Below are 20,379 nucleotides of genomic sequence, written 5' to 3'. Positions count from 1 at the left end.
ATAGCATTGTACTTTTTCGATGCTTATGTTTGATGATATTTCGAGATGGATACATAGAGAATTGAGATGGCATTCAATGTCATATGGTCTATGACGTGATTAGATCGAAATTAAAAGCAAGACCCTGTACATTGACTATCAACCGGTGACCAATTGATTCGGTTCAAGGGTGGGCCCTCCTTTAAAGAGTAGAATGAGTACCTTGTGGACTCCAAAATTTGATGGGTCTGATTCCTACAATGCTTACACATAAACAAATAAATAAAAGGCAATTGCCCCTCTGTTTTACTTTCTCCTAAAAAATTGAAAATGAAAACAATATTTAAATTTTCCAAGAAAAAAATTATGAAGAGCATTATGATATTTGTATATTTTGAAAGGTTTTAGGTGTTTCGAATCAAGCAAAAGTTAAATTACAAGAGATGCAAGATTTAAAAAAAAATGAAAAAAAAAATGAAATTTAAAATCATTCCAAAGAAGCATTTAAATAAAACGGTCCTAAATTGATAGCTATAGGATCATCCATCAATTCTCATAGTAACTCTCTCTTCCCCTATGAAAAGTCGTTACGTAGACAATTAGAGCTCATAAAAGGCGAAGTACCTAAACGACATCGAAAGGACGCCAAACGCTCCCCTTTTTTGATGGGAAAATTGAGTTCTCTCACTTTCTCACCTGTCATCTCCCCCTTATTTCAATGGAATTTCGCTTTCTTTATCTGCATCCTGCATTTAACGCCGCCTAGTGCAAATTCACAATCCAGTGACATGACGGGACACGATCGTTTCACGTGCTAATCGGAATTCCTACGAGCTTAGATCAACGAGGAAACATAGAAAGCAAATTGAGAGAGAGAGAATTCGAGAATCTATTCTTCGTTGAATCACAGACCATTCACCAACATCTTTCATTAATGAAATTTTTTTGATGTACTGAATACTAGTTCAAATTTGATACAAATTTATATTCTTTGGGAATTAGTTGAAAACTTTTTAGCCTAATTCCTTTAAAAAATCGCCAATTTTAGATAAAATCTCAATTCTATCAACTTTTACTCTAATTTTACCCACACGTCAAAAAATCACCACAAGTTTTTTTAAGATTATTGACATTAAGAGATTACCGTTATTCCATATAAAGGCGATGGTGTCAATGAAGAAACCTCTAACTAACCATGATGTCAATAATCTCCAAGAAATCTGCAGGGATTTTCGGACTTGTGAGCAAATTTGAGATTAGAGCTAGATTCATTTTTTAGATAAAAAAAAAGTACAGGGCAAAATTGATATTTGAACTAAAGTCAAGTGCCTTTTGGGGAATTGGGCGGAAGATTTTCAAGTCTGTATGGTGCAACGCTTTGCACAGAAAGTAGGAGCTCAAATTAGGTGGAGAAGTGAAGGGGAGAGTTAGGTGCACACAGGAGAAACCGAAGTTTGGTCCTCCTCAAGTTCGTTGGATGGTCCCTTACGCATCGCCAGTCCCACCGCATTATCGCATGTAATACTTAGTTAATTTCACTCAGGTCACATCCTCGTACTTCACTTTCAATTACAGTGCTTCGCAATTTTAATGTCCGAAATGGGAGGATTTTAAAAAGAAGAAGAAGAATAAGAAGAAGAGAGCGTTCGGTCAACGCTTCCTCGTTTCTGACTTCAGACTCGATTTCGGTGTGAAGGATGCGAAAGCAAAATTTTCGGTGCTCCATAATCTGACTTTGAGGAAAAAGGGACGTGCGATGTTGCCTTCCATATCCCCGCCGGCGAAAACGTTTATATAATAATAAATAAAGAGACCTTGAAATCAATCCATTCTCCCTGCTTTATTCATGCGGTTGTCACGGATCTGTAAAGACGGTCTTGAATTTCAAGCGTTTTGATTTCTGACCACCATCGATTGGACAATACGGAGGGCATCATCACATCGCCATTAACTTTGATACCGAAGGGTTGAATTTCAAAGTTATATATGAAATAACAATAATCAAGTACTAAATATGGTATATTCTCAAAATCATACCAGCTACATTATTCACCTATACTTTCAATAGCCCATGGATGTTATTTTGACTTTCGCACTGCGCGATTTCGTTTTTCTCCTTCGCACAGCATAGACATGTCCACTGGCCGCTAGCGTTTTGCTTTTAGAGAACCTTGTTGGGCTTCGGTTTGGGCCCCTTTCTATAAGCTAAACAAAACACCAAAAGCCCATTCACAGAAAAGGAAACCTCCATAACCCCGACCCGACCCGACCCGACCCTTTTATTTTTGGGGTTCTATGCAGGTCGAGTCACAAAAATATGCCCTTCATGTCACGGTCAGATTGGATCGAGTAATCAATTTGGAATTAGACACAACCAGTCCATTTACACCCTAATTGTATCAGCAATCTATTTCGATGGCACGTTATAAATTAATCAATAATAGTAAAAACCTAAGGATCATGTTACTCCACAAATCATTTGATTTTTTTTCTACCTTGTATTTTTGGTTGCCAGACCACAATTTATTCAATCTCTTATAAAGTGAGGAAATGTACAGTGATGCTTGGGGCGTGCCTCAATTTCTTATTACAACAGCAAAAAGAAAAACACCCATTTTCTTTGATATCTCCGAACTGAAGAACGTCTCAGAAGAAGAAAATAACAATCTCTTACAAGAAACAATCAAAATCAAGATCCAATACCTTTTTGTGATCTACTCGTCTCAATCTTATTCAGTAGTGCTTGACTGTTACATTGAGCTTGAGCACAGCTCTCAAGTTGGCAATGTCCATGAACTCAGTGACCATGACCCCATACCCCTTCACGAACCTGAACTTGCCGGTCCCTGAGACGACGCCGAACTCGCGCTCCGCCATCGAGAACAGATCGGCACCTTGGATCTCCAGCGTGCTCCCCTCGTGCTCCCCATCGGTGAAGATCACCGAGAACACCAGGTGCAGCCCCTTGCCGTCCAGCTGCGAATTCACGTACATCCCCTGCGCTCTCCCAATCTCCCTCGACTCGATGGTTGGCCCCTCGGTCACCGGGTCGTCGACCACCAGGACCGTCCCGAAGTGCAGGATGCTTGACTCCGGCCCGGCCCTCCCTGCCACGGCCACGGCGGACGCGTCATGTCCGGTCAAGTAGCCGTGCACGTAGAAGACCAGGTTGGTCTCTCTCGGCTGGTGCCTAGGGATCGTGTAGGCCACGTAGAGCAGGGTGACCGTGAAGATGAAGAAGAAGAAGTTGGAGGTGGGATTGAGAGGAGTGGCCATGGGTTTCTCTCTCTGTCAGTCTTGAGCTAGAGATGTTGGTGTCGTACACTACGAGAAAAAACGAGGACTAGGGAGTTTTTTCACGAGTGTTTCCTTTAAGGAAAGTGGATGGTGATTCATGGGGAGAGATTCTCTATAGAAGATGGCATTGTTCTTGGAGGAAAAGGACAATAGGATGAAGAGAAGCACGATTGATTATACCGAGATAATAGTAATTTAAAGGGTTAATTGTCTCGTTCTGGTGTTGCTACTGATTGGACAGATACAGGAGAAAGCCATTTGAGTCGAGCTTTTAGCTTAGTTTGATAATGCTTGCCTGGTCATCATCCAAGATGTTGTCGTACGCTTATTTGTCTTGCAACGACTGCCTGGATACGAATGATATTCCCACTGGAAAATCACACATCATTCCCGACAACTTCGAAGACATGAATATTGTTGCAGAACAATGCGAGTTCTTGTAAAAAGCAACAGACTGAACTGTTTAAAAATCAGCAGTAAATTGCACTGCAGGTCTATGTTCCTATTGCTTGGAAACAAGGTCGATCGAGATACAAAACCGGTCATTGCCATTGCCAAAATCGAGTACGTAGGTATTGTACGTTTTGCTTATTCAGTTGATTTCCTAGACAAAGAAGCATCGTCGTTGGAGAGTGTCTGTCATCTGGTACTCCCCATTGGTTTCTTTCTACTCAAGATTCAGTGATCAGGGAAGGCCCAAAATTGAGCCGAGATCAGGGTAAAGCGATTTCATTCGAGCCTATTTTTCTTGACAAAATGGCCAAGCGATCAAGGACTTAAACTAAGGCAAACTGAAAGTCCATGCTTTCCTGATAATGACTATGAGAGCTCTACTTGATTTGATAACCTAAAGAAATAAATTCTAGGAAAACAGACTTGATATAATAACCTGAAGACACAAACTTCTCTGGTTTAATACATCTCAGGAACAAGTCATTCTTAATTCCTCAATCGGACACGGTTAATATAGGAGCGAGGTAATGGAACAGAAAGGTGACATGTAATGCAGCAAGAACAATGCCATGTCTGCTTCATTCAGCTTGCAAACTCAACAAGTGAAACTGTTGCCAGAAATGTGAGGTCCGAATACAAGGACTTTATTCAAGAGTCCCACATAGGACATACACTGACAGATTAATGAAAGGAGCTCTCGTCAAAACGCAAAGCCTGTCACCGCCCAAATCATACCTTTCTCGGCCTTTTGGCTAAGATCAAGTGTAGTATCTGTTCTTATCAGTTTAATATCTGATACGTGGGCCATCGGTCCACATGATATTAAATTAATTTTTTTAGGGGAAGAGTCCGTCACAGTAGCTTGCTACTGGGGCTCTTGTGCGTCGCCTTGGCGTTGCACTATTGCCGTGGCCTGGCGCACCCCACCAAATCTAGTTTGAAGCTTACATACTGGTTTTGATTTTGAGATGTATATAGAGATTATTATTTGAATTTACATTGCTGTGTTGTGTGAGGTACTGTCAAGAATCAATCGTGTCTTCAGATTCCTGGTACCTTCAAGAATCACTCATGTCTTCAGTCCTGGCACTACCAGTTCGTTTATCCTGCTATGTTGCATTTAAGAGTTTCGGATTGGTTCTGACAAAAGCCGAAATTAGGACTAAATTATCTCCACCGAATTCTTGGGGACACGAATTGCCTACCGTCTCAAGACCTGTGAAGAAGAGAAGCTTTTGCTTATAAATCTTCCTGCTTCTCAATAGGACTTACCACTTTGCACACTAGCTGAAGCAAAACCTGGTCTAACAAGCATCAGCTCATATTTGATTGAAAATAACATTTTAGTTTTTACCTCAAAGGTTGTCCATATGCATCTTCATGATCTGACCTCTTTACTGTGATGAACGGGAATATTTTCATGCTCAGCTCTTCACCAACACAAAAACTAATCTCTCCTTTGAGTTCTTCAACGCCAGTTGCAGCTTTTTTGTCCAATCTCCGATGCCCCTTTTTGAGTTTCAGTGATTTAACGCTTTCCTCCAAGGCGCTTTATTGACAGGACATCACAATATTCCGATTCTTCCACAAACTTGCGATGTGTACATGTTCTATTTGTGCTGCTCCCATCCGTTGTTCTAGTTACCGGATTTTCCTCCGATTCCGACTGCAACTCCAAGCCCTGTTGACCAGGTGACTCCATTTAAAGCATTTGAGTCAGGAGATAAAGGATTGCGACAATGAAGGGGACGAAGAAGAAGTTGGAAGTGAGACAGAGCCAAAGATGCATTGCACAGTGATAGGGATGAGTTTTCGCTTTTATATGTTATTTCTCTAGGGAAGATGGACTTTCTTCTAGAGGAAAATGACAAGTTGAAGGGAGGCATGGTTTCTTTGGTTTATCTGTTGAATGATAAAGTAGCTCAGAGTCAGTTGGCTGTTCTAGTTCGATTTTCTTGTCATTGAACACTGGTGGTAGCAAAGGATCAAACAAATTCTACCGGACCTATGACAGGGTTCTAGTTGCAGATCATCTATATGCCTTTTGTCCCTTTTGTCGGGCGGTGAAATGGGTTGAGAGATTGAGCAGTTATCTTATGGCATTGGAATCGAAGCCATGTCTGTAGTATTTACTGCTCATGACAAAAATCAAGATTTATGGAAGCTCAAACGATCTGAGATCAGACTGGTCATGTTCAAGAGCTGCGATCTGCAGAACTTTAAGGCCAAGGACTTGTCAAAGAAACAAACACAGATGTGGCCAAGGAGAACTCAAGAAAACAGTGCACACTGGCAGTGCAGTGGAAGCTCTGAGGTGCCATGATATGCAATGACACCATCTCTTGCACATTCTTAAGTTCCAAACTAAACAAGTAAAGCTAACGTTCGGCATCAATCTGGGGAAGAAAATAAAAAAAAATGGGCAGTTTTTTATCGCCTCGCCATTGATGGCACTCTCTGTAGGACAGACAGAAGTGTGAAAGTGAATGGTGAATGTCCAAGTACAAGGACTGAGTGCAACAGTCCCACATAGAATCAAAAGTCAAAGGTCAACAACATGAGCTCGATCGAGATACAAAACTGGTCATTGCCATTGCAGAAATTGTACATAGGTATTGTGTGCACTATTCATTCAGTTGACTTCCTAGACAAAAGAAGCATATTCGTTGGAGAATGTCCATCCCATGCATCTGCTACTCTCCATTGGTTTTTCTCTTTTCAAGATTCAGTGGGTTAAAGCAATGTCACGCGAGTCTATGTTTCTTGCCTAATTGGCCAAGCGATAATTGATAGTCATGAGGACTATAGAAAACTAAGGCAAACTGAAAGTCCATGTTTCACTGATACTAATTATGAGAGCCCTACTTGATTTCACAACCTGAAGGACCAAGTATTCTCTGTAAACAGACTCAACATAATAACCCGAAGATACAAACTTCTCTGACTTAATACCTCTCAGGAATGAGTCATTCTTAGATCCTCGGTCAGACACGGCTACTTCAGGAGCAGGGCAATGGAACAGAAAGGTGACAGGAAATACAACAAGAACAACGCCATGTTTGCTTTATTCGGCCTGCAAACTCAACAAGTCATGCTGTTGTCAGACGTTTAAATGTCTGAAAACAAGGACTATATCCAACGGTCCCACATAGGACATACACTGACAGATTAATGAAAGGAGCTCTTGACAAAACGCAAGGCCTGTCACCGCCCAAATCATACCTTTCTCGGCCTTTTGGCTAAGATCAAGTGTAGTATCTGTTCTTATCAGTTTAATATCTGATACGTGGGCCATCGGTCCACATGATATTAAATTAATTTTTTTAGGGGAAGAGTCCGTTACAGTAGCTTGCTACTGGGGCTCTTGCGTGTCGCCTTGGCGTTGCACTACTGCCGTGGCCTGGCCCACCCCACCAAATCTAGTTTGAAGCTTACATACTGGTTTTTGTAGCGGGTCTTGATTTTGAGATGTATATAGAGATTATTATTTGAATTTACATTGCTGTGTTGTGTGAGGTACTGTCAAGAATCAATCATGTCTTCAGATTCCTGGTACCATCAAGAATCACTCATGTCTTCAGTCCTGGCACTACCGGTTCTTTTATCCTGCTATGTTGCATTTAAGAGTTTCGGATTGGTTTTGACAAAAGCCAAAATTAGGACTAAATTATGTCAACTGAATTCTCAGGGACACGAATTGCCTACCGTCTCAAGACCTGTGAAGAAGAGAAGCTTTTGCTTATAAATCTTCCTGCTTCTCAATAGGACTTACCACTTTGCACACTAGCTGAAGTAAAACCTGGTCTAACGAGCATCGGCTCATATTTGATTGAAAATAACATCTTAGTTTTTACCTCAAAGGTTGTCCACATGCATCTTCATGATTTGACCTCTCCACTGTGATGAACGGGAATATTTTCATGCTCAGCTCTTTGACCAACACAAAAACTAATCTCTCCTTTGAGTTCTTCAACGCCAGTTGTAGCTTTTTTGTCCAATCTCCAATGCCCCTCTTCGAGTTTCAGCGATTTAAAGCTTTCCTCTAAGTCTCTTCAGTGACAGGACATGACCATACCCCGATTCTTCCACGAACTCACAATATGTATATTTTACATTTGTGCTGCTCCACTCGGCTGTTCTGCTCACCAGATTCCTCAGATTTTTAATGCAATTCCAAGCACTTTTGACCAGCATCTGGTGACTAATTAAAGCATTTGATCAAGGAAAATGTATGCGGCAATGAAGAGGAGGAAGAAGTTGGAGGGGAGATAGAGAAATGAGAGGAGTGGCCATGGTTTTCTTTTGTCAGTTGAACTGAAGATGATTCTACAGTGATAATATGAGTTTCGAGTGTTATTTCTCCGGAAAAGACTGGACTTCTATTAGAGGAAAATGACAAGAAGTTGAAAGGAAGCACGGTTTGTTTGGTTTCTCTATTGAATAATATAGTAGCTCAAAATCATTAGGCTTGTTCTCATCGTCACTGGGACTGATTGGTTCAAACTAAAACATGATTTGGTGATTTAAGCTTCATACAGGGGACAGTTCAATTTTCTCATTATCAAACACCGGTTGTAGTGAAAAATCATACAAATTCTATAGGATCGGTGACAAGGTTCCAGGTTGCAGATCATTAATGTGCCTTTTTCCCCTTTTGCTGGGCAGCAAAATGGATTGAGACATTGAGAGGTTATCCATGAAGCCATGCCTGTGGTTTGTACTGGTCTTGACAAACATGGCCGAGCAAATTTGTTGGGGCATTGGAGGGCGTCCAACTTATGCATGGGGTACCGTCCTTCCTATGTCCCAATAAAAAATCAGGGAAAGCAAATGATCTGAAATTGGAGTAAACAATCATTTTCAAGAGCTGCGATCTGCAGAACTTCTAGGCCAAGCTTGTCAAAGACGAACAAACGCATAGGAGGTAGCCAGGGAGAACTCAAGAAAGCAAAGTGCACACTGGCAATGCAGTGGACGGTGGGAGGTGCTGGAAAATGCGACAGAACCACTCTTGCACATTTTAAGCTCCAAACTAAGCAAGTGAAGCCGGAGTTCAACGTCAATCTGGGGAAGAAAATAAGAACACAAACAGTTTTTCTTTGCTTCACCCTGAAGTCACTCGCTGAATAGAAAACTGACGGAAAGTGTTAATGTGTATGGTGAATGTCTCCAAGAACAAGGCCTGAATGCAACAGTCCCACATAGAATCGAAAGTCAAAGGTCAACAAAATGAGCTCTGTCAAAACGCAAGGCCTGTCAGCTCCCCAAATCATACCTTTCTCGGCCTTTTGGCTAAGATCAAGTGTAGTATCTGTTCTTATCAGTTTAATATCTGATACGTGGGCCATCGGTCCACATGATATTAAATTAATTTTTTTAGGGGGAGAGTCCGCCACAGTAGCTTGCTACTGGGGCTCTCGGGTGTCACCTTGGCGTTGCACTACTGCCTTGGCTTGGCGCACCCCACCTAATCTAGTTCAAAGTAATGCTTGATGTGTTAGGATTCAGGTGAAATATTGCATCAATGATGAACTAGCTTCTGAGTTTAGCGTACTGTGTTTAGTAAGAGGTACTGTAAAAAATCGATGGTGAATCAGTTCCGGCATTAGCAGATATTGTTATCTAAGATCAAGATGGAGTGGCCTGGTTTTCTCCTGTCGGTGTTGAGCTAAAGATGCATTGTCAGGTAATAGCAGGAGTTTTCAAGTGCTATTTATGATCCATGGATGTTGGAAGATTGTCTAGAGAGAATGAGATTTTTTATGGAGGAAAATGACAACAGGTCGAAGGGAAAACATGGTCATTTTCTGTGTTGACTAATAATAGTGGTTCAGTGTCATTTGGCTTGTTTTCATCACCGGGATTGATTGATTGTCCGAAATAAAACAAAGTTTGGGTGAGTCAAGCTTTATGCAATTCTAGTTTTTTTCCCTATTTTTTACTTATTCATTCATTTATTTATGAAAATATCAGGGCTGTTACAAGTTCATTACAGTTATTTAATAAGACAGCCCGACTACTGCTGAATGATGGTATCAATTCTGATTTCATCATTTACAATCCAGATAATTCGATCCACTAGGGGACAATTCCATATTCTCGTCACTGAACACGGTTGGAGTAGTGAAAAATCAGACGAGTTCTATTGGGTCAGCAACCATGTTCGCGTTCCAGATCATCCCTGTGCCTCTTTTCTTTTTGCTGGGCAACGAAGGTGATTGAGACACTGACCAGTCAGCTATGAAATTACTGTTGTAATCATGTGTGTACTGCTTATGAAAAAACATGGCAGCCCAAATTCATTTGAGATAGTCTCTCTTGTGGATTAGGTACTCTTTTTCCTATGGGCTACCTAAGCTTCAGTCTTGTTTGGCGTAGAACAGTTGTGTTCATTCATTAGCTGCCGTCTGCCAGTTTTTGCCAAAAGGCAAATGCATAAGACATGACCGCAAATAGCTTTAACAATACGAGAGCACCGGCTGCCGTCTGCAGAACTTTTAAAGCCAGGATTTGTCAAAGATAAATGCATAAGAGGGGACCGCAGATATAGCTTCAGGAAACAAGAGCAGACCAGCAAGCTGCGAGATGCCACAAAATGCACACCACCTTATCTTGCACATTCTAAGTTTTCCTTCTCCTCATCATTACTGGCGCTCGCAGTAGAGGAGTTTTGGATTAGTCCTGCCAAGGATTTGGACTCAACAATATGAACAGAGGTCGGAGAGGTGCGAATTGCATACAGTCTCTAGACCTGCAAGGCTGAGAACCTTTTTAAGACAGATGGGAGCCCACAACAGGAGTATACTGGAAGAGAGACAACGTGCCGGAAACAAGTATCCTTGTTGTGCTTGTAGTTAAAACATTGACAGTACATGCACGGGGAGATTGATCTTGCTAAGCCCTTCTACTTCAATAGACTTTATACATCGAATGTTCAAATTTTTAATCCCCCTGATTTTGTGTAGTTTCTCTGCTTCTCTATAAGGCATTTTGCTAGTGTCCTTCGCACGTTGCTAACTGGAGCAAGCATTGTAACAAGCATCTGCTCTTGTTCGATTTAAAATAACATCGGTTTTCAGCTCAATGTTCTCCACACGTAACTTTGTAGTTCGACCTCTTGAATAGTCAATATAGCAAGTCAACAGCTAATGTTCGGCCGAGAAGCATCTCCTTATGTGTTAGGTGCTGTCCATCCTATGCCCCTTTCAAGAGTCAGGGAAGGCTCCAACAGCCTGAAATTGGGCTTAAATTCTAGTCTGCGAGCTGTGATCCAAAGCTCTTTCGCGTAAGAGGTGACTACAACAATTTAAGAAGACAAGGGCACGCTGGCAATGGATAGTTCTGATTACAATGAGAGAACTGAACGAATTTGAAAGATCAGGCCATTCCATCCAATTTGTATGGGCCATGGCTACATCTCACCTAAAAATGTCAAATTCAAGCCATTGATGGAACTTCTGTGAATAAGTCATTCTCAATCCTTAAAGTTGCGAAACAAGGGGATTCAATAGCAGGACAAATGAAGTCACACGGCACCATGAAATGCAACAGCACCATTTCTCAGTTTTCGATGTTCATATGTCCTCCCACTGGAGGTCATAAGACTTGTTGCCAGTATGTTGAGATTCATGGAAACTCCTTAAGATTGGATCCGTGGTTAAGGAAGGAACAAAGTACATACCCAGGTTCAATCCTCATACTTCGAAGTACCAAAGGCAAATAATCCCATGTGAGGCTTAACTGCTCGAGTTTTGACTTGTATATTCCTCTGTCGGTGAAGTTTTTTAGCTACTCCGGGGCTCAGGCTTTACCTATATAACACTGAGCTCTCCCATCACGAAAAAAAGAAGCTGAAGAATTACAGAAACTTTAGAAAAAGCCACAGATTGGTTAGAGACAGCGCCTGAAGTATCTAGGCAAAGAAAGGGGTTCAGAAGCTCGTTCATTGATGACAAAACGACACACGTAGTATAGCAACTGCTCAGCAGCCATGCCGTCCAGGTCGAAAAGGGCCATTGCTTGATTATCAGAAAGCCGCTCGATGGAGGCCAACTCTGGTGCGAAAAAACATAGGCCGGTGAGGCTGATTCTGAAAACGCCAAAGAGAAAGAACAGGAAGAAGGGAACAGCAGGCGCTGCACGGCTCTCCCATTGGTATTTCTAGAGACAAGGCGCTCCGAGAGTCCCACATCGTTTGAACGTTCAAAAGACCCTAAGAGGGATGGGCTATAAAAGTTGAACCGAGTTCTAATATTAAGCATACCTTTCTCGGCCTTTTGGCTAAGATCAAGTGTAGTATCTGTTCTTATCAGTTTAATATCTGATACGTGGGCCATCGGTCCACATGATATTAAATTAATTTTTTGAGGGGAAGAGTCCATCACAGTAGCTTGCTACTGGGGCTCTAGCGTCGCCTAGGCGTTACACTGCTGCCTTGGCCTGGCGCACCCCACCAAATTAAGTCCAATTTTCTTCGTACATGACTTGGGAGACGGTGCCGTGGGGTGTCTCAGAACCTCTAGGTTTGTGGGCCGTCTGAGTGTGCGGGCTGAGTTGGGCCAGGTTTGCTTTGGGTGATATAGGCGACGATTGTTTTGTCTGTCAGATGGGCCTGGTGGGGTCAAGCCCACCTTTAAGCGAGTAATGCCCCGTGGAGCTGGGCCTCGTAAAGGGAACGGGTGGTTTGGTTTCATTAATCAATGGATTAACAAAAATGTCATGATTATTTTGATTGTGACATATATGATTATTTGCGAGCAGTGAATATAATAATATGATATTATATCGTTTTTTGAAATGTAATTAGTTATTGAATATGCAATGATTCTGGAATGGAAAAATTGATGCTAATTCTTAGATGCATGGAACCATTATTCCTTGACCCCCCCCTCGGAAAATTAGCTCAATTCCTTATGTTGAAAAACACGTTATCACTTAATTAATTTTTTTGAAACAAAGAAAGAAATGGGTATATATTCTTGTACTAGTGATGAGTCATTTGACTCGGTCTAGAAAAATCAACAAGAACGAAGATACATAGCTCACAAAGACCGTGAGAGCTTAGCGTTTAAAAATGGAAGTCTAGACGAACCTCACCCTTGAGTCATATTAACTTTTGCTTTTAGTTGTCTTAAATTAAGTGGTCTTTGGAGTAGGTAAGCACATATGGTCCCTTCAAGAGACTCAATTCGTGCTCAATTACGATCGGGCCGATAGCAACTCCTTTCAGAGTCAGATTTGGTCAGAATCAAAACTATTACACGAACAAAAGTCCCCCCTAACAAGCATATGATGCAATAGGTTAATTGTAGCGATCGCATCTAGTGGGATGCACACATCGCCCTACGTAACAAATCACACACAAATCATAGTCATGCCCACTTTCTTTCTCTCTGTCTTTTTTAAGTTTTGACTAAACCTTAGTTATAACCCGGTTCATTGGAAACATAGATGCAAAATCACTAACAGAGAATTGTGTTAGCATTGAGTACTGGCAACAAATTCTCTCCAACGAACAGGCTGACAACTGTAGTTGCTGTTCAAAATGCAGAGTCTATAACATCTGCATAGCCAAATCATTCCACAAGTAATCCTATAATTTACTCGTGCACACAACCGTATCAACACTCCCAGAGAAGTTAAATTTCGTACCAAAGGATCAAAATCAGAATTTACGCTATACTTGTGGCTGATAAATCTCTCTTTCTCTATGTGAGATTGCGAGCTCAGCAAAACTTGGCATACTTGAAGGCGAGAGGGTACATGAAGGAGTTGGAGTACGTGAAGCGGACGACCTGGCTGGACTTCAAGGCCTCGCCCCCGTTCACGAGGCAGTCGTCGTAGGAGAGCCTCTTGAAGCTCCTCGGGTTCACCACCCTGGCCGAGGCGAACCAGCCGCAGTGCAGGTGAATGCCCGAGGGCGAGCAGCGGGGCATGGTGCAGGTGTTCACGATCTGAACTATGAACTGGGGTATCCCGGAGGACGACGAGTCTCTGCTCTGCGAGATGCTTATGTCTCTGCTTGTGCACGGCGACGATGATCCTAGGAAAACAAGGGAAATGGTTGAAAAAATGGTCATGCCCAAAGGAGTGGAAAAGGTAGAAATGAAGGAGAGGGGTTGAGCTCTCTTCTTTACCATGTGGAAAAGCCATTCTGTGGCTGAAAGCTGCCATTTTCGAAGCTCTGGCCTCTGCTCCGGACTGGTTGAAATCTTCTTTGGATGAATGCAGGAACAGACCTGGAGGGTCTTCACATTGTTTCGGGTACGTAGAGGGGAAGAGAAACCAGAAAAGAAAAAGAAGGAAGATTTGTCAGGATCATTTATAGTGCCGAAAAGAACCCACATGGAAGTTTTTCGAATTTGAGGAAATGAAACGAAGCTAGATTTTTCTTGAGCTACAAGCTTTGCGAAAATATGACGATCGCGTGTGGCGACGAAGCACCATGAAATGGAGAATTTTTCACCTGAACTCTTCGCGCTGTTGCACGGCGGTGGGACTAGGAGCAGCAACAGCATGGCGCACCAGAAGAAGACGCGACAGCGTGACCTCATGATCGTTTTGTGGAACAGTTTGTTTTGGCTTTTGGGGCTCTTGTTGTGTCGTTGGTGGAGCTCGAGAATTTGCGGAAGAGGTTCTTTTACATAAGGGGGCAGAGGACGATCGTGATGAAACGGATGGGTTTCTGGTACTTCTCTTTCGGGCAAACTTCGGCCTGCGTAATTTCGTGTGAGATTGGGGAGGGCATGAAGAAGCGAAGTACAGTCCGAAGGGCAGAGACTAGTGGTTGGAGAGGGCGAATCGGGAGGACCACCAGCCTCTTTTCATTCTAAATGTCCTCGTTCGGTCGTGTTTCTTTCGCCTCTCCTTACTTCATGTTAAGAGAGAGAGAGAGAGAGAGATGACATCCTCTTTAATGCTCGCACCCGGTATTATTCGCTTCGGACAGTACTTAGTTCTGTGATTCGAGTCTAATTAACAGAACTAATCTGGACTTTCGAATCCACCTAAACCATGAACCATGCCGAGATATTTGGACAGCAGCATGTCGGCGCGTCAATTGTCTTCCCTCCCCATGAATCATCGTGTGAAATCTCCCTATGCAAGGTTCGAGTGATGAGTGATACGCGTCTGCACTAAACGGGTTGGTATCGGAACTGGCAAGGCCTTAAGATCACTCGTCGGGCTTCACATCCATCTCTTCGCATCAAATTCTAAGCACTTCATTAACCCTTTTGCATATCATCAAGCAGATGTCAATCGAATTTTCAAAATGGGATTTAACTTGATCCGAGTGATATAATAGTGCAAGATTCATAGGGATAGAGCTCCTCCACTTTTGGCTGTAGGTGCGGGCTTCTTTGACAAAAAGTCAAATGGATTCAGGGGAGGAAAGCATTAGAGTAGAGGCACTCTGCTTGGCAGATGAAAACCTGCCACAAAAGGAGCGATGACTGGGGACTTTGTGCTGCAACAGCCATGCTCCTACACTGTCTATAAAGCATATATGATCCCCCCACTTTCGTTGTAGGGCGAAAGTTTTCCCTTTTTGACTAAACCTATAAACCTCGATGCCTCTCCAAGTTTGTAAAAGAACCAAAAAATTGCATCTTCTCAATAGATGGGAATTCATAAAAGCCAGCCTCGTCCTGAATGCCATCATGTGCTTCAACATACATATAAATTTATATGTTTTTATCGAAATTTCATTTCAACTATAATGTTCCCCAAGTGCTAAATTTCAATGTCATTCTATTGAAGCTTCAGTACAGTCAAGTCACAAAGAAAATGAAAAAAGGCCTGACTCACGATACACGGTGCCGACCCTTTAGTTGTACAGTCATCACCGGCACCGAAATCATGTGGAAACTAATGCACGCGCCGTGTAATTATCTGGGTTAGTCAATTCGCTTGCAGGGAAGCATATGATCATGATATAATCCCTCAGGAATTTGGAATGGCATAGGGAATGCATCCGGTTGTGACTCTTGGTTCTCTGTGTGGCCAAACTAAACCGAAGTATCCGTCCCTGTCTGTCCACCCGTTCTGCACGTGTGTGGCAGCGTGGAAGTTCATGAAAGAGCACCGGGAGAGAGAGAGAGATGGTCATTACTGCTCGCTAGGAGGAGGTCAAACGGCGAAAGAAGAAGGCATCGAAGTTTCACCAATGAGGTGTGCACGAATCGTTCGATCCCTGATCGCAACTTTACTCTGTCAATACGGAAAAGATGAAATCCTCGAAGGTTTCGCGGACGGCAGAACCAAGGAAAAGCTGTGCCCCTTTTATGGCTGCTTTTCTCGGGCAATGCGGCAAGTGGTCATTTCGGGTTTCCATTCTTTCTGAAGTGCCATTTCCTTCTCTTTCCCCATTTCAGAAACGACCCTTATTAGGCTAATAAAATTATTATTTCAATTTACTTATCTTTTGGCCCATCTGAGTGAAGTAAAGTGGCCATGTGTGCAAGACCTACAAGAAGATAGTCTAGTCTCCTTTTGCATGGCCTTTCTTTATTAGGTTATTTATGGATCCATGTGAGGGGAATTTAATAGCTGCTGGTGGTTAAATTTTACTGCCCATTTGAAGAAGATGGAGAAGAAGGAGAAGGGTTAAAGGAATTTAAAAAAGAAAAAGAAAAAGAATGAAGTTGTGAAATGGATATTCATGAAAGAAAAGGACATAGAAATTATACAAAAAAAAAAAAAAAGAGGAGGAAAAATGAATATAAATGGTCATATTTCATGCTAAACTTTCTATGGTATATAAACGGCATATGAATTTGATGCATTGGTGAAGTAAACTAAGCAGAACTCGTCTCTCGTATCATGTTAATAAAGTCTAACTCAAAAACTTATCTGATAGGAAAAGAAAGATCACATGTATATAAAGAAAGATATAAATTATATAATTAAGTAATATATAATATTTTAAGATATTGAATGTATTACTTAATTATCTAAATGAGATTTTTATAAAAATATTAAGACTCGAGGAATGAGAAATTTTTAATTTCTTGCATGATCCCTCAAATCCTTAAACATTCATGTATTTTTGCACATCTCATGCGGTGTTTCGTTTAAAGTAAGAGACAGAGACATGTGGAACGAACTTCCGCCACGCGTGCGAAATCACGTGCGCCGGAGAAGCCGAGCCCAAGCCTACTGGTGAAGGAACTGAAGGCTAAAGAAAAAACAGGCCCGGGGCTACTGCCGAAGGTCCCGGCAATGGGACCTGCTACTGCTATAGCCGGTCTCAGGCCTGTCCTTACGCGTGCGGCAGCCCCTCTCGCCCAGTGGAAACCGCTCCCGCCGGTACCAAATCGCTGACGCTGACTGACTGACCACCATCACGTGATGTGACGGAGGAGCGAGGGGTGTGCTAAGACTCATTTAACCCCTCCTTTCCATGGACCAGCTAGCTAGTTAATGGTGGCAAATCTGGAATTGTGATTTTACGACAGGGGTGGGCTCGACTGGAGCCCCCGACTAAAGCACCGGTACGGATCTGCTCCTGTCGACCGGTACTCCTTTACCTCATTTTTAGGTGGTCCAAAGAACAAAAACACATGTCATTTCTAAATTTTGACCACTATAGAAACATGATTTGAACTTCTAATTTATTTAACATATTCTCAATACTTTTAATTTATTCAATATATTTTTTAATTTTTTTACGTAATCAATCAAATGTCAAAATTCAATTTTAAATTTGAATTAATGACAGTCATACGTGTCGTGGTATCGCGAGTCGGTGTCGACCATCCTAGCAAGGAGCTTGGCCAACGGTGCAGGGGCTTCTGTGGTTGCTGATTATGGGAAGGCTCTAAGAGATGGGCTTGAGTGGCACGTCGATGGGGCGTGCAGCACGTGCGAGTCTAGCGGCAGGTTTTGCGGTTGCTCGTATGGGTGGCGATGAGAGGAGGAAGAGCTTCTTCTGCATTCGTTCCGATGGACGTCGCGGTTCGTGCGGCTGCCACGGTGGCGAGCCAAAGCAACGCTTTAAACACGCCTTGTCGTTCCAGTAAGTTTAGCGTCCCTCGGACTTTGGCCTCTACCTGCACTCGACTAGGACTCAAGACAGTGCAGAGCTTTTCATGTAGTTCAGACACGACTCGCAAACTCAAATGGGAAGGACGGATCATCTCGCATGCAAGTCATTGTTAATTACTTAGCATGGGAAATAGCTTCTTTAATGTGAATATCTTATCGAATGCTCTCTATCGATTTTACTAATATTAATAACAGCACTCGCTTCGCCTTTACCCAAAAAAAATAACAGCACTCGCTTCGTGAAATTCGCAGATACCGTTCCAACGAAGCTGCTTAAATTTCAACTGTCACGGGTATAAAGAGAGTCGACCCAAAGGTTCCCAAGGACGATCGCGACTCACCCGTGGACCTCCTGCTCTCACTCGGATTCCCACCAAACCTGCTCTCCAAAGGTTCCAAGGGCGGGCGAAACCGTTATTGAGTCCTATTCTAGATTTCTGTTCCGTTATTTATGTCGTTGACATTATGTCAGTAGTTGAGGCGGTGCGATCTCGCCCGTGGTAGTTCAATGGATGTAATCCGAAGCCTTCAACTATAAAAGGGTGTCCTTCCTCATTTGTAATTATCCAATCTATTTCAGAAATATTAAAGCTTTCATTTCCTTTCAGAGCTCCTCTCTCTAACTTTCTCTCTCAACGGTTCGGGTGAGTCGCCGCGTGATCACGATCCCAATCGATCGGCCCGTGACACAACCCTCTCAAAACCTCAAGCGTCTCCGAGCGACAAAATGCTGATTCATGTGTGCGTCGGACTTCCATTTCGAATTCGCATTGCAGGTGCACTTGTCTTTGGTGGTTTAGTCATGGCTGACGCGATTTTCTATCTTCTCCGACTGAAGAAAGCAACCATTTACAGAACAATTTCCACTGGGGGCATAATGTATTCGCCTTGTCCACACCTGTGGAGTCCGACCAGATCAAGATTTATGTATAACTGAAGCTGGGCGTGTGGTTTCAATGTGATGTGTTTCGCTCGTCTGGATCCAAAAAGTTCGTGCCCTAGATGGAAGCAATTCTCTTTAGGTCATGTAAAGTCGTAATTTTGCTTCGCTTTTTCCTAATGCATAGGGTGGCTGGAGCTTTTCGAGCAATCGGTTGATGGAAAATACGTGAGCACGTGCTCTTGGGGGTGGTCTCAAGAGACGAGAATAAGATGGTGATTCGAGTTTCAAGTGAGGAAGACAAACATGCTATTACTAGAGTCAATTTTAAGTCATAGATAATAAATACTTTTTCCCTTTTTTTCGGCGGAGTAAGCAATACAGAACATCACAGTGAATGCTAGCCAAAGCAATAGCGCTAGAAAACAACAAACTCAGCTTCATGACCCTTTCTAATGCTGACGAGCAAAAGTGATATTACGCACATGTCAAGAAATTGAATAATAATATAAATAATCCGTAAATTGTGACTTAATATATAATATCGTCCTTCAACTCTTAATTTATTTAATATTACTCATGAGCTATCGGTGGTGACTGGTAAGTGTTAATGTATTCCCCTTCCGTTTGCTCATTTTCACACTGTCTATATTAAACGTACATGCGGGAAGATTGACCATGAGAGATTTTTGGGCAAAATCCCACCAATTATAAGCTTCCACGTGGCCAGAGGATCTTCTCTTTTGATTGAAAGGGCTAAGCCACTCAAAAGTAACAGGCGACGTGGCCGATTCTAAACCAGTGCCATCATCGGGATCTGAATAGTACAATCACTAAAGTGCCCTTTTGGCTCCTAAGCTCTAGTGTACCGTTACCCTCTTTTTACGTCCGCGCGACATGCCAATAATCTTTGATAGTGCTCTGATACTAAAACTTTTTATGTGAGGGTGTGGTATTAGTGAGTTAATTAAGTGCTCCTCTACTTTAAAATGAATATTTGATAGTTTATATGAAAATTAGCGAGGATAATTTGATCATGTGATGACACATAAATATATCGTTTGATATAAAATCAATTGAAGTTCTATTTCTTTAGGTAGGAAAAAGGAAATTCACTTGTGCTCTTTTTTGATAATTTGTGGACACAAGCATTCAGTGAAACACGTTACGAGCTCAATAAACAAATTAGGTCTGGCTTTTAAGCTTGCACACGTGGCTTCAAATATAATATTTCATATTCAGTTTGTGAAGTTTAAATGAGTAACCTTTAATTCTTAAATTGAAAATCCTTAAATTCCCTAAAAAATCGCTACTAACTTTGTCCTTGATGATTGACTTTGCACTAAAATCCTTTTGCAAACTAATTAAACACATCATTGTGATAGAATGATAAAAAAATTTATAATCGAACTCCATTCATTATGAGAAAAAAAAATATAAATGATCCGGTGATGCACGAGTCCGTATACAAATGAATGCATCAAAAAGGCCTTACTAAAAAAAATAGGAAAAGATGGAATGATCTAGCAGAATGGGCTTATAGCAGGAAACACGTCAAAAAACGTGTTAATTTGGCAAAATAAATTTCGGTATTATATGCCGAGTAAAACGAACACGTCCCATGCAGACGATGAAAGCAGCTGGGGGGTGAAGGGGGTTCCGGTAATTTGGCCCGCTCCCGCCTACCTCCCTCTCCCGCCTCACGTTCCCCTCTCGCAAGCTGA

The 20,379-nt window shown here is 42.1% G+C and overlaps 2 protein-coding genes and 4 non-coding genes across 6 annotated transcripts; 4 read left to right on the top strand and 2 right to left on the bottom strand.

The window, feature by feature from the left end:
• Positions 1 to 2,537: 2,537 nt before the first annotated feature.
• On the bottom strand, positions 2,538 to 3,517 carry LOC104415233 (dirigent protein 11). Its single transcript, XM_010026491.3, has one exon. It carries the CDS (start codon positions 3,253 to 3,255, stop codon positions 2,713 to 2,715), a length of 543 nt encoding a protein of 180 aa, XP_010024793.2. The 5' UTR covers positions 3,256 to 3,517; the 3' UTR covers positions 2,538 to 2,712.
• A 943-nt stretch (positions 3,518 to 4,460) lies between these two features.
• Positions 4,461 to 4,656, top strand: LOC120287914. The gene has a single exon (XR_005546170.1). It is a non-coding gene; the product is annotated as a U2 spliceosomal RNA (small nuclear RNA).
• Positions 4,657 to 6,947: 2,291 nt separating this feature from the next.
• On the top strand, positions 6,948 to 7,143 carry LOC120287915. Its single transcript, XR_005546171.1, has one exon. It is a non-coding gene; the product is annotated as a U2 spliceosomal RNA (small nuclear RNA).
• Positions 7,144 to 9,000: 1,857 nt separating this feature from the next.
• LOC120287913 lies at positions 9,001 to 9,196 on the top strand. Its single transcript, XR_005546169.1, has one exon. It is a non-coding gene; the product is annotated as a U2 spliceosomal RNA (small nuclear RNA).
• Positions 9,197 to 11,988: 2,792 nt separating this feature from the next.
• On the top strand, positions 11,989 to 12,182 carry LOC120287917. Its single transcript, XR_005546173.1, has one exon. It is a non-coding gene; the product is annotated as a U2 spliceosomal RNA (small nuclear RNA).
• Positions 12,183 to 13,454: 1,272 nt separating this feature from the next.
• Positions 13,455 to 13,902, bottom strand: LOC104417545 (TPD1 protein homolog 1). Its single transcript, XM_010028801.3, has 2 exons — positions 13,866 to 13,902; positions 13,455 to 13,771 (listed from the first exon to the last, which is right to left on the bottom strand). The coding sequence occupies exons 1-2, from the start codon at positions 13,900 to 13,902 to the stop codon at positions 13,455 to 13,457; spliced, it is 354 nt and encodes a 117-aa protein (XP_010027103.1).
• Positions 13,903 to 20,379: the final 6,477 nt, after the last annotated feature.

This window comes from Eucalyptus grandis, chromosome 8, assembly GCF_016545825.1.
Source record: "Eucalyptus grandis isolate ANBG69807.140 chromosome 8, ASM1654582v1, whole genome shotgun sequence".
NCBI classification, from domain to species: Eukaryota; Viridiplantae; Streptophyta; class Magnoliopsida; order Myrtales; family Myrtaceae; genus Eucalyptus; species Eucalyptus grandis.
The sequence above is the reverse complement of the archived record's forward strand: the minus strand, read 5'-3'. Positions and strand labels throughout refer to the sequence as shown.